A 17702-nucleotide genomic window follows, 5' to 3' on the forward strand; every position below is an offset into this window, starting at 1 on the left:
AAAAAGCTCAGGGGAGATGTTTGTAGTTGTTTTTGAGCCAAAGCCTGGATAATTGTGAGCTTAAACTAAGTTCAAGTTCAAGAAAGAGAACTGTACATTTAAAATACTCCTAAAGCCAGTGGATTACTCTTTACTTTGTAAAACTAGCCATTAGCGTCTGTGACATCCTGGAATGCAGCATAAGAAGTATTTGTCCCTCAGTATCTCACAGAGGCTCATCAGAGAAAGAAATATGTCTTTCCTGTGTGTCCCCATATGATGACTGATGGATACATTATAGATTATGGTTATTTTTTTTCTCTCTCTCATATTTACAGTCTAAGAAAAACATTTTCTAACCTGGATGCAAGAATTGTTTCCCTCAGGAAAGCTTGAAGCAAGACAGTATGACAGAGAAGAATTAAATTAAAGCAGAGATTCAAGAGTAACTAACCACTGATTTAACATTTAATCTTGCACATAGACCTTAAAGTTATTTATTCTATACTGTAATGAAATTATGAGACAAGCAAATTTGGAGAAGGCGTACAATATGGAGAAAAGCTGAGACGCAGGTGGATGGAGTTCGAATTGAACAAACTGAACCAAATGACAATGTTTTGATTTGTAGAGAACAGTAGAAAGTGCGCTTGTGGAGGTCAGCTCAACATAATGGGCCCTCAGTTGTTCCCTTTACTGTTCCCTTCATGGGCCAAGTGGAATAACATCCTGCCTCACGAACTGTGTTTTCTTTTTGCCTTTGTCTTAATTTTTGGTTTTGAAGTCGAAACCTTATTAATTCTGCAAAGTGTCCTTAAATAGGGTTTAACATGTTCCATGAACTTGATGTGTGCATTTTAATACTGGTATTAGATATAAAAACTGTTTAATGTCACACATCCTAACAGAGGCTGTATGTTGAGGAGGATATTTCTTACTGGTGTGAATCCAAAATATGAGAATTTAGGGATGGTAATAACAAATTAAGTCCTTTATATTTGCAGACTCAGTTCCATTAGCATGACAAAGCTGGAGTGAAATGGACACGGTTGGACTGGGGTGGGGGTGGGGGTTTGGAGCAGGGGGCACAGGGGAGTTTATAACTGCTCTGGCTCAACTCCACGGGCCGCCCATTGTGGAGCTTTTGTTCTCCGCCCTTTTAAATTGGCCGTGCTTATTGGCCCCATGCCGCCTGCGGGAGCGTAACTGATGACGAGGCGGAGCTTCATTTATTCCAGTAAAATGAGCCATGTTTCACTTTGAATGCAACAATAGTAGCCAGTGAGTGAAAGGAAGAGAAAGTCATATATTGTCAGGTCAGAAGTCACAGTTATAGGGGAGTTGAATGTAAGAAATATTTAGTGATTTGTTTTGAGTCTTATTGGTTTCAGGCACAGTGGTGGCCACACTATTAATCCTCCTTCATTTTTGACTGAATTGCGTGTCTTAGAGTGAAGATGCTGAGCAGAGAGAAACACTGAGAGTGTAGGAAAGTATAAATAGTAATTTCTCCTTTTAGACGAGGGCTGATCCCTCCTCCTCTGCACTCAGTGACACACTTCAGTGAAACCTCTATCCTGATACTCGAAGTTGATTGAAAAACTAAAGCCCAGAGATCAAGATTGAATAAGGAGATTATTAATAATGAGTGCATTCTATCATCCCCACAGAAGTCAAATGGTTTCCTGCAAGCTCAATTTGATCTCAACTTGGAGGAGAAATCTCTGAGGATCTGCTGTTTTTTTCTCTGCTAATTAGTCAGGATCCACCCGTAATACCCTGAGTTCTCTGAGAGATGTTCCATTGTGGCACAATATCCTCTTATTAAAGGGAAAAAACAATCAGGGACGTGTTTGTGCTTTAATCCAGCATTTGTTTAAACAAATGAAATCCCAGTGGAAGTTCTGAAGACGTAATCTCCTCGTTCCCTTGTGATTGACATGTCATCCTAAAACTCAATGACCTCAGTGTAACCTGGCAGAGGATGCACTGATACAATAAAGTTACTGTGATTGTCACAGCAATAAAGCTGAAGTAACCTGGACTCGGCCTGTGGCATCATGCAAAAACCAAAACCAAAACCTTTGCCCTAGTTATGGTCCTCATAGATATTAGAAAGTTTAGAAAGATGCAAAAATAAACAACATTTGAATACTGCTTGATTTTCATACATGATTCACAATACAGTCTGGTGCAGGCTGACATCCGGCCCTTGAGATTTTCTGTTGCTCGCTTAACGGGGTTTCCAGATTGGGCGTCTGCACTTATTGAAGCCACAGTGGAATAATAACTGGAGTGACTCGAACAGTGACTGAGTCTTTACATAAGTGAAAAATAAACCATGCTTATGTAAAGCTTCCAGTACAACACTGACCTCTTAGCTGCACATCATGCTCAAAGTATTGATGTTAGTGCAGTTCTTTAGGGGTGAAACTCTGGGAGCTGAACTTAGATTTACTTGTTGATTTCAGTTTTTCTATAGTCAGTTAGTATGAAAAAAGTCAAAATACCAATGGAAGCGTGCTTACTAATTACAAACAAACTGATACACAAACAGCAACAAAAAGCGTAGTGAGTCAGGGAGTTACTGAGATAATATTTTGTTTTATTTTACTTTATAATTTTAATTTTTTTTTTTTTCATATTGAGTCTTATTTTTGACCTGAGTTAAAATAAGTATTACATTTAAAACAAGTAAATAAAATGTTGTGAATAGGCAACATTAATTAGAGCAGTTCAGCTGCACAGTGTTTGTCTCTTGGTGTTAATCTTCACCCACAATTGACTTACAGGAGCAGATACAGAGCAAGACACAAGCACAAAACATCAAAGGGAATATTATTTGTCATTCATTTTGTTAAGGTTGTGCTCTGAGCACAGATGACTGAAAATATCTCATATGTATGCACTGAGCATTTTTTAACATCCCTGCCAGTAAAATCCCCATAATTGATGACACAGTTTTGGCTTGAAAAAAAAGAAGAAGAGGAAACAGCGACCATATGTATATATATATCATATATCATATATATATATTTTCATTTTATTTAGGACTGCTGACGGTGCATTAATGATGGATCTTGCTTCCTTTCCGCTTCCACAGATTTACTCACCTGACCACACTAGTAGTAGTTTTCCATCCAACCCGTCGACACCTGTGGGTTCTCCTTCACCTCTGACAGCCACAGCAGGTGCTACTTCAGCAGGTACTGTGGTGACTGCTGCCGGCACCCCGTCTGGAAGGCCAGGTAGAGCACCAGTCTTTGGATTTTAATCTCATACACACCTCCTGTGCACTTTGATGCCAGCTTTAGAATAAAATATACACTTCTCTGAAACTGCTTTATAAAGAAGTTTTCACAGGCAAAAAGCCAGTGACAGACACATGTCAGACTGTTAGAATTAGGCCTCGACCTGGAATAGCCAAGTTAATGAAGAGGCTTTCATGAATATGTCTTTAATTAATTTAATTACTTTATCTACATGCTGCATTAGTTGGATTAATTGAAGACTAAGTGGAGTGAAGTGTGAAAAGTTTCTCTAAAACTTACTCTAATACCCCTTTTTAGCTTTAGAGTGGCTCTAATCATTTGGTACTCATCCCCATGCTTTATCTATGTCAGGGCAGTTAATGCCATTTTTACATGAATCCATTTTAAAAGAGAGCTTAGTTTATTCAGGGATAAGGCAGCACATCCATCAAAACAACAGTCATGTTAAGTATTTGAAATCGTACAAAACAAAAAATCTTTTTTATTTTATTAAATTAAGTTTTTCTGGGACACTGAACAACAAACATTAATCTCAAGCAAAGTGAAGAGATTCTTTGTGGTAGATTTAGCTACTAGCTGCTTCCTAGCTGCAGTCCCTGAGCATACAGTGATTTGAGTTTCACTAAAATTTATTCAGATTTGTTGATACACCTGAAAACAGTACCTGACTTACTGGTCTAGTGTTCGGAACATGGGCTTTATTTTAATAGCTGAGAGCTGCTTCACATTGACTCCTGGTGATATCACTGGCTATTTTGTCTGTCAGCTCTCTCTTTATTCATGTTCATAAATTTAGATCCGGCTGACAAGTTACAAAGACAAGTTTTGACTTAGACTTTATTTTTAAGTGTTGGGAATGAAGATTTCTGCATTTTCACCCACACCTTAAAGAGGTTTGTTTGTTTATAATATATTCAGTTTTGTACTCAGTACAATAAAAAGAGATGTGTATCAGAAGATTATGTGTTTTCAAACATGTTGACAGAGGCAAGAGAGTAATGGAAAGTGAACCAGGGGAGACAGTAAGGGAAAGCCCAGTGTGTTGTTTTTAGTGGGCAGTTTTGTCATGTGTGGTAATGGAGTGGCGACAGCTGTCTCTATGTATCCCCCCCTCATCCTCAGCTGTTGCCCTGCCCTATGGACAGCTGTTCCCTCCAACACACACTTACAGACCAGGCAGCAAAAGGCCTTGTTTATCTGCCAGTGGGTGAAGGAGGGAGGCTGTGACTCAGCTGATGAAGATGACTATGACGGCCTCACATAGGGAGATCCCCCTCTTGACCTATTTACAGTACAGCATGCCACACCTTGCAGCATAACAATGGCATTTATGACTTTTTTTGTTTTGATCCAAAAAAAAAAAAAAAAAAAGTTCAGTTTTTATTATTTATTAATGGAATTTATATTATATAGAATAAATAAGCAACACTATCCTAAAATAATACATGTGGAATTGTAGGAAATTGATATTGTTTTACTAATTATTCACCCTTATTATGCTTCTGGGGTTAGAAACAGAACGATACATTGAAATTGGCACGAAATTTGGCTCGCTGTTGATGTTAGCCACAAAATCCATTCATCATTAGGATTACACCAATATACAGCACATTATTCAAGACGGGTTTGTTCAATTAGCCCTCTCTGGTGCACGTGGGGACCAGAGCCCCAGGCTAATTTTTCATAGCCGCCAGCCAGCAGAGGCTCATGTGGAGTATCTGTCTCACTCACCTGGGAGAAAGCTGAGGCAGAACAGAGACTTTCTCATTTCCTCTTCCAAAGTCACTTTTAATAGCCTGTTAATTAAAGTCTGCTTTTTCTAGGACTGTGTATGCAAGGAAACATGAAAACTCAAGTATCGACGACCACAGAGGTTTAGTGAGATATTTCATTGGGATGAATCAATGGAAAACGTATTTTAGAGTTTCCTGAACTTAGGGGAGGTGTGATTTTGTGTTTGTCACAAATATACATTAGTTGTCTTGCCGTCTCTGGCTAACTCCCTGTTCATGTTGCTGCACACAGTGTTTTACTGTGTATGTGATCTGACCACATAGGCATTGATTTGTGAAAACACTGAACAGTTAGTGGTTTTCCTAGCCTCCTCGCAGATGAGACTCTTTGTAGCTTTTAAGTAATTTGTTATATTAATAATGAATAAAGTTTGATCCCATTCACCATTCCCCAGACCCCTCTGCTATAAATGATTCCCCTCATCCTGGTCTGCATTTTTCTTTGCCTTGCTATTATAAGAAGAGGAGAGCAGTACCCAAAATTAGATTTTAGAATCACACTAAATGATACATAACCAAAACAAAGTCTCCATCTGTAGATTGCACCACAGTGGACTCCATTAACCAGGATGTAGGCTGGGTTTGGCTTCCCTCCCCAATAATGGACACCAGAAGAGTACTGAAAGCTCTGAGCTGGAAAGACCCACAAACATCCTATCCTGTAAATTATAGGGAAAGGTTCATTATTGTCAAATTCCATTAAGGTTATTTGATTGTATAATGCATTGCCTCCAGTTGCACATGGCAGGCAGGTTAGTTAGATGATTGAGCTTCAGAGAGAGGACAGAAAGCAATGTTGTACTGGAGCTGGAAATGTGATGAGCAGATGTGGATTCTTTTCCTTTGCTCTAATTTACACCAGATCAAATCAGCTTGATTTGCTTTCCTGTACTTTCCGTTTTTTGGCTCAAATAAACATATAAAATCCTCTGTGCTATTCTTGCAGCCAAAGGTAAATTGTAATCTCTAGCACAGAGTATCCTAAATTCCTCTGTATTTAGTTTACATGATTAAATTGCATGATTTTTCATGTGTGTGCCAGAGGCTTTATGGGATACATTAGTATAAATAAAGCAATGGTACTCTGATGTTTCCAGATGTGAATCATGTACAACACATGAAGACAGACTGACTGTACTGCCACTACGTCACCAGTCAAAAAGGTGTTGGACTGACAAAAACTAATAAGGAAGATAATTCAGCATTGCTAGCTAACATAGTGGAATAGGAAGAGCTTGATTGAACCCAGACGCTTAGCATATTTCCTTCATCAAAAACCCTGATGAAGGCCATGTGCTGAAACCCTGTTCAACCACGCTGCATTTATGATCACTGTGATGTGTTTCTAGAGTCTCAAAGTTTCCAGGGTAAAGGACGTGTGAAGGAAAATTAGTGTTAAAAATCAGATTTGTCAGTGCTCATATTGTTCTCCAGCCTCTCATAGCTATGCTTATTAATGTGCAGATGCAGTGAAGACTTCAGGGTGGAAGTGGGCGTTAGATGAACTCTCTCTGCTGGCTCATGTGTCAGGATGCAGTCCAGCCATCAGGAAGTGATGCAGTTGAGCTCTCAAAGATAAAAATATCTCATATAGAACAACAAGAAACCAGAAAATCTGGATGTCAGTGTCTGCGTGGTATTTTGTGTGTCAGTTAGCTTTTGTTTTGATGTAGCCGGTGGGGCAGGATACAGCTATCAGCCATGATGATGTGTAACTGAATCACAGGATTTCTAATGTTGACCTCCGCTACATCTCTTCTGTCTCTCATCAGGTACCAACCAGTGGCCCCGCGCTAGTGGACATACCCCCTCCTCTCCAAATTATGAGAACTCCCTTCACTCACTGGTAAGCTCCTTGTCCGCCTCTGTCTTCCATTGAGCGCAGGATATGATGGATGCTCAAGTTGGATACGTTACCCATGAAGGGCTGAGCTAGCATTACAGAGAGATTCCTATCTGACAAATGTTTTGCTGAGGAAGATGGGGGTAGAGGGATAACCAAACTGAACAATACCTGTCCCTTGGGGGCTTGCCATCTGTCCTCTACTCGTGGGCCAGGACGGGGATGACAGTTGGGGGATGGGGTTGGTTAAGGGGTCTGGTGTGGGGCTGGCAGCTGTTTGCTGAACCACTTCTCTGGGATTCCTTTGCTGCTATGCGACCACAGCTACAGATCACCTTTCATCTAGCCTGCTACCTGATGCATGCCATGTATTTACATCCTCTGATGGGAGTTTATTTTTTTATATAAGAAAGAATAATAATAATAATGATTTAATGTAGAGCACTTATAACAGAAGCACAAACAGCTTTTCATGATAAATAAAGATGTAGCAATAAAAAGAGATTTTGCAGTATAGAAATTTTAAGGAAGAAATAAACAAACCATGACCATGATCTAAGTATTTTCTCATTGATCTGAATAGTATGGACATCTTACTGTAGATTTTCTTTTTCAGTCAATTAAAAAAGTGAGAGACAAACTGCTGCAAAGTTAACATTATAAACACATGTGTTGGTAAAATTTCTCAAAGTACAGAACATGACTTGAAAGGGCCACAATCAGTCCAGCTGCAGAGTCTTATCACAAAGTTCCCTTCAATCAGCCAATTGTATGTGAAGAGGACATTGAAAATGGCCATGTAGATGTTTCCTCCCACACTGCCACAACCTTTGTTTTGTATCTTCATGGCCACCAAAGATAAGTAACAGCACAACTGAAGGTAACAATTAAAGTGAATAGTGTCAGATAACCTGAGCATTAGCTGCTGGTTAAAGCAATGTGAAAACAACTGCATTTCACATGCTGTTTGACATGGTGTGTAAGGTAAATGCAGAACAATAGTTTGTCAGTTTTATAATATTATTATTATTATTATTATTATTATTATTATATTTAACATTATATCTTATATACTTTTGAAAACTGGAGATTTTCATGTTTTATTTGACAACCTGTTGGCCACAATGGAAAAACTGAGCAAACCCTAATTTTGAGTCTGGACTGCATGACTAATGGTATTTATTTTCAGCTTCTATTCAAAGAGTGTTTATTTTAAAGGTTAAAAATATGTGAAAATTCAACCAACCAAAAACATTGACTTCTCTATTTACTCTAACGTAATGCCAAAGGATTCCAGAGCCAGTTAGGTTCAAAAGACATTAAAGATGACTTCTACTGATTTTATATTCTCAGGATTTATTCTCAGAATGTGTTGAAATAAAAGCATGAATCACAGCTCCTTGGTAGTTGAGTCAAAATTATTTCTGATGTTGTAAATTCCTGATTATTTCTAGAAAAGTGATTAACAACTGTGTAAACATGCTAGTTGAGGATTAGATTACAGACAAAATAACTGATCTTGTTAGTGGCTTGGTGCACCGACAGCAGTTTATATTAGAATAAGTCTTATGTAATATGAAAAGTAGCCGATTATGATAATCCACAAATCTTTCTTGTAACTGGCCGTTTACTTCATATTACTTAGATGTACTGAAAATTACAGCTCTGTTTAATCAATATAACAATGCAAAATATTACTATGCAGTGTATTTATATCACTCAAGGGTGAAACCGGTGGAGAACACAGGTTTACCAACAAGGGCAAAGCAACAAACCAACAAAAAACAAAGCTTGGAGGCCAATGGTGTAAATGTGCGCTGTAGTAAATGTAATGTTAAAGATGTGTCCAGTGATGTAGTAATGGTGGTTAGATGCGCAAACAACAAAACATTTTCATGCATACAACCTGAATGGTCAGAAGCTGTGTGCTTCCTTCCAAATCCCACCCTTCTTTTCTATGTGTGTTTGCAAAAAACAATCTCTCTCCTCATTGTGTTTTCAGTATTTATAGAAACTGATCTTTTTTTCATAATCCTGTCTTATTCTTATTTGACTTTGCCAGAAAAACAGAGTTCATCAGCAGTTACATGAGCATCTCCAGGATGCCATGTCTTTCTTAAAGGATGTCTGCGAGGTACTCTTCAGATAGAGCCTTTACTCATTACGTGTTCCATACATCTTTGCGTTCCTTTTGTTTGGTTTTCTCTCACAAGCTCGACTTGCAGTCTACATTCCTCACAGTGAAATGCAGTTTCATTTTTCTTGCCTTTGTTGCCATATTGTCATATTATGTTGTCTTTTAGCTATTCCAGCTTGCAGTAATCATCTTAGGTGCAGTTAAAGTCTAAATTAATTGTAGCACTCTAAGTGGCTGTAGTGTATCTGTCTATTATTCAGTTAAAATAAATGATGATGACTTTTCCAACTCAAGCTGAAATGGCTCAATTGATCTTGCATTTGGATTGCCTTCTTTATCTTATGTTTCAGAGGTTTTGTTTTTTTTTCTTTTCACTTCCACACCATAAAATCAGTGTTTTCAATTTTGGTTCTAATGTGCTTATACTAAGCTGCTCTGTCCTTCTTTTCCTCTCTTCTCCCTCTCCCTAACCCTTCGCTCCTCAATCCCTCTGGTCCTCCCAGTCTCGAATGGAGGATCGTCTGGACAGATTGGATGATGCAATCCTCGTTCTGAGGAACCATGCAGTGGGCTCCACGGCCAGTCTGCCCAGCGACATACACAGTCTGCTGGGACAGGCACAAAATGGGCCAATAGCAGCCATTGGAGCAAACTTCCCTGCATCTGCATTGGTTCCGAGTCGGACAGCAGCGATGGTATGAGAAGTTTACAAAAGTATTTAGATCAGAAGTTTTCTATGTGTTTAGGATATTGCAGAAAGTTAGGGAGAAAACACATTTCTTACTGCATGCTATTTTTCAAACCTCTCAAAGCCTCGCCCACCTGTTTGAAACAGGTCCGCTGCCATGTGTAAAAACTAGACATTTTCCACACATGAACAGTTGAATTTATCTTGACATATTTTCCATAAGTGTAATGGCTGGCCGAAGGCTCACGCTCCTCTTGAGAGCGGCTGTATACACAAGGGTGAAAGAAAAATGAGAAAAACAGGCGTAATGGAGTGAAGTTGTACTTTAGTGTAGAAAGTGTTTGTGTGTTGCACTCCTTTTTAGAGTTAATGTCGAAGCCTCTTGAGACACAGGGGAATGCAGGTCTCAGTATAAATCATGATGTGTTCACCCATCCTCCATCTGAGGTATTTCATTTTAAAGAGCCAAGAGATTTGAACACATCTGCAGTGGAAATTAAAATGGGGCGGCTTGTTCGACTGTAATCCGGAGGTGTTGAAAAATAATTTGGGTCATATACAGTAAAAAAAAGGTAGGGGTTCAGATTACTTGAAATGGAAAGATGAGCACAGTAAAGAATATGTTTTATGATTTAGATTTTATTATTTCCTTCATTTAAAGTCCTGTTCATCTGATGAAAACTGTATTTAACCATGGTTAACATTAAATTAGACAATACCTTCAGATACAGAGATCCATCTGGTTTTCAAGAAAGTTGTGTAAAGTTAATCTTTACACTTCTACGTTTTTTATCAAATACAAACCTGACATGAGGTGACCCAATAGCAAACATTTATCAATATCTTTAATGGAATATTAGTGAGTAAAAGAACAAAAATACATTTTATTTGTGCTTAGGATTGCGACCAATGATTATGTTCATTATCAGTAATTTGCTTAGTCTGTAGAATGTCAGAAATGAGTAAAAACAAAAAAGCCTATGATGATGTCTTCATATTACTTGTTTTGTCCAACCGACAAAACTCAAGAATATTCAGATATCAGATTAGAGAAAGACAAGGTAGTCATCACAATCAAGAAGCTGGAACATTTTTGCTTGTAAACGATTAATCAACTATCAGAATAGCGGTTGATGATTATGTTTTTGATTACTCTGTCGTCTAAATTATTAATTGACCAATTGTTGCTCTTGTGCTACAATATCTTAACTGTCCAACTAACAAAAAAACACACATGCGTATAACTCATCCCCATAGACAAAAACAAGAGACATTTTCTCCTGATGCCCAGATGAAATTTAGTGCAACAAAAAGTGAGAATAAAAAAAAAAGATTTGTTTCATGTTTTGATTTAGACTGACATTTTAGTTTTTATTCTTCACCAAGATGATCTCACAGTGTTTTGTTGGTGTGATCATCAAAGCTGCCTTGTATTTTGATCTTACTTCTTATCAGGATTTTTTATGTCCCTCTCTGGTCTATGATCTCAGCTCTCCATTGCCAACATTAATTTATTTTAAAAGCAGTTAAAGGTTTTAGTTTGTTTTAGGGCAGTGTGTTTTCTGTCTCTGGTTGTTTTCACTTTGATACTGAAGCTGCTGGATCTTTCAGAGTAGCTTGTTTTGTCCCCAAACAAGAATTTTTCTGTGGTTGTCAGAAGAGCTCAGTTTGATGTATTTGTTACAGAGAGCTGGGTTGTGGCAGTGATGTTGACCGACTGCGACTGTGAGATAGAACATACTGTGTCTGCACTAACACAGCACTTCCTGTGTGGGAAGAGGTCCCCTCAGCCAGGGCTCACCAGCCTCGGCACGGCACAGCCACAGGCTTTTTACTCTGGCTGACACCCCACCCTCTACCCCCTTCCTCCCCTTTTCATCACTTCTTTTTAACAACCCAGGAAATCTAAATCGTTGGAAACGTGTGTCTGAACCCGCGGCCTCCACCCAAATAGAGGTCCTCAGCTGTATGGTAATCAGGCCCAGCCATGAAAATGGCAGCGTTCTTTTCTTGCCAGAACCCCGGCTTCCCTCCTCCTCCTCCAGACAAAGAGTTGTTTGGACACCTGTTGAGAGCACAGCAAAGATTAGCGTAGCGCTGAGGAAGGGGAGGGTTTCGGGGTGGCGGGGTTAACAGAGGCCAACAGTGACCGAGGATCACATTCCATAAGAAAAGGGGGAGATGCCCTCCACCCTCAGTGACGATTTCCCCGCCTTTCCCTCAGAGGGGAAATCAAATAGCTTGAGAACATGTGGTAAACCTCAGGAAGTAGGGACTTCGTGGTACAACATGGTGACCATTTTTATGTTATGAATGTGGACAAAATGAAAAAGCAAATTGTCTGACTGTTGAGTGGGTTTAGCTTGACATCTTTTAAAACAGAACACAGACGGATTTGTCTCATTTTAGACAAGAAAAACAGACGTGTTCTCAGTTGTGGTCACGGAGAGTTAAGACTGAGAATGTCACAGCAGTGAGCAGTGAAATATAATGTTACATGAACATGGACAAGAGGGAAAGAGCTTTTCATAATGTGTCATAAAATAGGTTGTTTTCCAACATATTGTTGCACAGGTGTCTTTTATTGCTTTTATTTTGTGTTTTTCACCCTTGGTTATGCACCCCACCCCATGAATCAACAAAGCATCCCCCAGTGCTGGGAATAATAGATTTAAATTACTCATGAGGCCCTGGATGTTTCATATCAATAGTTAAATCTTTAAATATATACAGACTGTAAATAGCATCCAGTCAGAATTTCATCAAAATTTCAAAAGCTAATAGCTGGAATTTAATATTGAATGTAAAAAAAAACATTTTGTTTTAATCCTTGTCCTGTATGGATGGGCCACAACTCATTGATGACTACTCGCCGTGGTTATTTTTTTTTGTTTAGAACTACCGGATCTTGCATTTGTGCTCTTCCCTTGTTCAAAAGAACTGTTTTATGTACCGTCTCCAGAGAGCGTCTGCTTCCTTTCTTCACATGTCCTTCCTGTCTGTGTTGCAGCAGGGTGGTGCCCACACTGATGATGCTGCCAGCCTGAACAACAGCCATGGAGGCCTGCCCAGTGCCGGCTCCACATCCAGCACAGAACTCAACCACCAAGTGGAAACATTCAGAGGTCTGGTGCATCCTGCAGTCTTATTGTATGGTTGGTGTGGGAATGGATCTGTTTATCTATTATGTCTTACCGCTATGTTTCCATTGTCCTCAACAGCTCTTACTTCAGCCCTGGCTGGCCAGGTGCCTGCCGCCCTGGAGCTGAAGGTGGAGAAACAGGACAAGGACGAGATGCACGATAGCCTCACCGCAGATGACAGATCTGATGACGAGAGTGATAAAAGAGATATGAAAACACCTAGAGCAGGCACACGCACAAGGTACAAACATGTTGGTACACAAGCACATGAAATATTTCTCAAAAGTCGGACAATTTGGAGTTTTACTGGTGTTTGGTTAGGTGTGAGAAAAATAATTATTTCAACTGAAAATTGTTCAAACCAGGCCAAACCTTGTGGACCTTGATGTGATTTCGAGCAGTAGCCTGTCAATGACAGATCTGACTGCAAGCTGATTTCTTCTCTCTCCCCTAGTATCACTGAAGACGAGGATCTGAATCCAGAGCAGAAGGCTGAACGGGAGCGCGAGAGGAGGATGGCCAACAACGCCCGTGAACGCCTGAGGGTGCGGGACATCAACGAGGCCTTCAAGGAGCTGGGTCGCATGTGCCAGCTGCACCTGAAAAGCGAGAAGCCCCAGACCAAACTGCTCATCCTTCATCAGGCTGTGGCTGTCATACTTAGCTTGGAGCAGCAAGTCAGAGGTGAGTGTCCAGCTGAGAGCTTTATCCCTGCGATAATAACTGAAATGTCAATGTTACGTCACATCAAATCAACATGTGTAATCTATTTTAAATTATATTACTGCACGTGGAAATTTTATTTTAGTGTCACATCCTCTCTGTAAAGATAATTGACAGGTGGAAGCTCTCACTATATGTGTTCAAAGAAATGTGCCACAAAAGTTTCATTCCTGTCTGAACCTACAGAGCGGAATTTGAACCCCAAAGCAGCCTGCCTCAAGAGAAGGGAGGAGGAAAAAGTGTCTGGGGGCTCCGGTGATGCTCAGCAAGGCCACGCAGGGGTCCATCCTGGCCTGACTGACACATCCAACCCCATGGGCCACCTCTGAGTAGCAGACAGGTACTCTCACCTCCTGCAACTAACCCTTACTTTCAATAATGATTAATCAGCGGATTGTTATCTCAAACAATTCATTAATTAATCAAGAATCTTTGGATCTGAAGCCAGCAAAGTTAGTGTCTTCTTTTGTATTTTTTTTATCTAATGGTTTTCTCTTAACTGATGGAATTTGTTGCATTTGTTGTTAATTTATTTTTGTTATTATTTTTAATAACAATAATAGTAGTAATAATAATAATAATGTTGATTTGTTGGACTGGGTGTTACAATACCTGATGTTTCGGCACAGTAGTTGACTTCAGCGGGGTTGTTTTTGGAGATGATCACGAGATGATGTTGCTAATATCATGACACATCTTCACCATCACAATTCCTAAATTCCTCACATCTTCACATTCGACAAATAAGAACAACATCCTGTTTGGCATTGCTGCGCAATAAATGACTTAAGTGATTAATCAATTAGTCGCAGATGAATTGTTATATTGATTGACTAATGTGAAAGAAGAGGAATGGTGCTTTGAAATTATTCCTTTTTTTATAGTCTTGAACTGAAAGTACAGATGGAATTTATTTTGTACCTTGATTTTTGGTGTTCGCCTCTGATTGGTATATTTCTCCCCTCCTCTCTCCAGATCAAAGTGATCCAGATCATTTCGGTCCCATTTTGAGTCGGTGACCTTGCTTCCCAGTGACAAACAGGACTCACAGTTTGTGACACCAATTGGAGGAGACAGACCACTTGAAGCAAAACCACAAGACTAACACAATCCAATCCTAAGACTGAGGAAGAGCCAAGCATCTTGCGCCCTGTGACCAGTGTCCATCTGCAAATTTCTCCCCACAAAGAAAAATCTTCAGCACATATCACTGTCTGCAAGAAGTGTGTTGCTTCTGAACAATCAGAGACTTCGCAATCTCCTCGAACCGTATGTGGAAATTGCCTTGTGCCTAAACTGAATTGACGAATGCATTGTAACAGCAATTGTTTTTGTTTGTCTGTTTCCTTTTTTTTCTATTTATTATGTTATTGAGCTATAAAGTGTATGTCTAAAGGGAAAGTTAAGTAAATTCAAAGAGACGTATGCGGCTTTTCAGTTGATCTATAGTTTGCCAGTGTCACCATTAAAACTGAGCACTCCACCCTGATAAGTCTTTGGCGAGTCTGAGATGAGGGGAAAATATTTGGGCACTGAAAAGATTAAGATTAATTTATTGGCCAGTTTAGAGCGATATTTATACCCAACTGAAAATTGTCATTAGCTGTTAGATCTGAAAGACTAAAGCACCCCATGTTTTAAAAAAGAGGATTTATTATTTATATTTATATTTTATTAATTCTGCTACTGGCCACATCTGTAACCAAAACTACGTATGTTTTTTTCTGTGTAGTTTAGATCAGTTTCTGTGCTACTGACCAGTGGAATAATAGGCCCGAGTACATTAGCATCAACAATATTGTCTACATAGGTGACAGACGAGTGGCAAACCCTAGTTTTACTGAAAGCTCAGATTTAGTTGTGTTTTTTTTTCCTTGGAAGTGAGCAGTGAAAATACAGAGAGCAAACTATTTGCAAACCTTAGCATTCCCTGCATATTTTAGTGTCTTAACTAAAGGAAAAGTGGTCTTTACTGCCCTTCAGTTCCTTTGCCATATAGTGTTAAATGTAAGCAGTGACATATTTTTGCAGGTTCTTATCTTTGTTTAGCCTCCTGACAGTTACATGCTCCTGACGTCAGCACAGAAGTGGCTTGTGTTTTTTGTCATTTTTCTGCCACCAGCTAATCAGAGAATGCTTAACAAAGACGTAGTTTAAAATGAAGAAACGACGACCACACTTTCTCCTGGCCTGATGAAGATACCATTTTTCAGTTTTCTTTCTGTTAATATCTCAAGACATTAAATTTCAAAAACAGTTACTCTGAGTAAACTTTAGTTATGCTTATTCGTGTTGTAACAAGTCCTTTCTCGAGGCTTCCAGCATTACAGTGTCAAGTTTCAGTCAGGAGAGAGAACTTCTAAGTTATTTTTCAATGATGTTTTCATGCAAGCCGTGATATACTCAATACAGTAAGCCAGACTAGATATTTCATGGATTTTGTTGAATATCATACAACTGTAGCACAATAATGAACAAAAGCAGTTAACAGGATTTTTTTTTATGTTTTAAGACATTGGTCATGGTTTTATTTTGTTTTTCCCTATCAGTGTGCATGCTTTACGTTTCTCCTTTTATTAAGTCTTTGGTCTTAAGACTTGCTTTATATTCCATTTATTTCTTTGTATATTGTCTTCTTTCATTATCAACACCTTACAAGGCTGCCACATTCAGAATGAGTATTCTGTACAAAAAGGGACTTAAATTAGACTAAAGGATGCCACGATGAGAGTTTACATTAAAGATTTATGATTTAACAACTTTGTTGTAATGAAAAAAAAAACCTAAATGGTTTTTGTGTATTCTCTGACTGAATGTGGCCTTGTTCTTCATTTCAGTATTCACAAGCTTGTATTCATGTTGGCAGACTTTGATTGAGGGTATAATGTACGTCACCTCCTGCTCTCTTACCTTCATTTTTAAATTTCCTGTTCTTCCTATATTTCTTTGCTCCTCTGTTTGCCAAGTTAGACTTTGCTGTATTCCCAGATGCTTTCCCTTGTATAATATATGAAAAAAGAAAATCAAAAGGAAAAAAAAAAACATTTGGCTTATTTTTCACTGTAGTTAGTCTTTTATACAATAATACTGTAAGAATATTTCTTGAATTCTAAATATTACTCTTTCTAGATTTTTGAAAGCAAAAGTTTTGAGTAAAAAGTTTCTTACTTTATTTTACTATATTAGATAGTAAAATGTACGGTTATTTACCATAACCTGTCCATTATTACAAGAAATTTACAAATGGCATCTCAAGAGCATAGCTGAATTGTTGCTCGTAGTCTAGTACTTAAAAAGGCTTCGTGCGAGCTCCAGATCCCTAAAAGTGCGACCTCCATCCTATTCTTCAGTCTCCGTTGTTGATTGATAAAAGATTTGTTCTGTCAAACAAAACAGGTATTGTCGATGCACATCAAAAAAGAAAACCACAGCAACGAGAATTTGAATTTTCTGTCTTTTTCAACAGAAAAACACAATGTATATAACATTTATGTTGCAATAAATGTGCCATCTTTTTGTAAACTCAGTTGTATGTGCATTTATTTCTCTCACTAAGCAAACATGTTTGTTTCTGTTTCTTCTCCATATCTACATTTTCTCCTCTCCATAAAGTTTTATTTTATGAAAAGGCACAGGAAAGATGAAGTAGAGAGAACTCAGAAACATGGGGGTTCATGTAAACTTCCTTATTCTTGTTTTTCTTTCTTTCTTTTGATTGTTTGATTGCTTTTTAAAGACATTTCTACAGTGGATTTAGGCCAAATGAGTGTTTTATAGTATGTAACTCATTTTTGAAAATAATGCCAGTGGACCATTGTAGTCTGTATGAAAAGTACAATGAATATATGTTTCTATTTTTAATAAAGTGTGATAGCAGCGTACTGTATGTGTGCTGTGGTGCTACTTTTTTTTTTTTTTTTTACATATAGATTTAAAAGGATGAAGAAAAAAAGCTAGAGACAGGTCCTGTATGAAAGCCATTCCAGCAAAAATGCATGAATATTTATCAATAGGGACACTAAATTGATATTTAGGAACACATTTGTTTATGTTTGAATATATTTGAATTCAATGTGAATTTATATCATAAGTAATTCTATTTTAACTGTCAAGTTCAGGATGTT

At 38.5% G+C, this 17702-nt stretch overlaps 1 protein-coding gene across 5 annotated transcripts in view; it reads left to right on the forward strand.

Annotated features, from left to right (window-relative positions):
* tcf12 (transcription factor 12) overlaps positions 1 to 17459 on the forward strand; it is a 75186-nt gene extending 57727 nt beyond the window's left edge. For 3 of the 5 annotated variants that reach the window (XM_071488355.1, XM_071488357.1, XM_071488359.1), the window contains 8 exons: positions 3083 to 3227; positions 6817 to 6890; positions 9528 to 9719; positions 12726 to 12837; positions 12934 to 13096; positions 13310 to 13539; positions 13765 to 13918; positions 14554 to 17459. In XM_071488355.1, the coding sequence (XP_071344456.1) occupies positions 3083 to 3227; positions 6817 to 6890; positions 9528 to 9719; positions 12726 to 12837; positions 12934 to 13096; positions 13310 to 13539; positions 13765 to 13907 (1059 nt within the window). In that variant the 3' untranslated portion in view covers positions 13908 to 13918; positions 14554 to 17459. Of the gene's footprint in view, positions 1 to 3082; positions 3228 to 6816; positions 6891 to 9527; positions 9720 to 12722; positions 12838 to 12933; positions 13097 to 13309; positions 13540 to 13764; positions 13919 to 14553 lie in introns of all 5 variants that reach the window. The other 2 variants (XM_071488354.1, XM_071488356.1) reach the window with 1 other exon arrangement.
* Positions 17460 to 17702: the final 243 nt, after the last annotated feature.

The sequence above is a fragment of the Trachinotus anak genome, unplaced genomic scaffold (genome assembly GCF_046630095.1).
Source record: "Trachinotus anak isolate AG129_WGS33_773 ecotype Australia unplaced genomic scaffold, CSIRO_AGI_Tana_v1 ptg000011l, whole genome shotgun sequence".
NCBI classification, from domain to species: domain Eukaryota; kingdom Metazoa; phylum Chordata; class Actinopteri; order Carangiformes; family Carangidae; genus Trachinotus; species Trachinotus anak.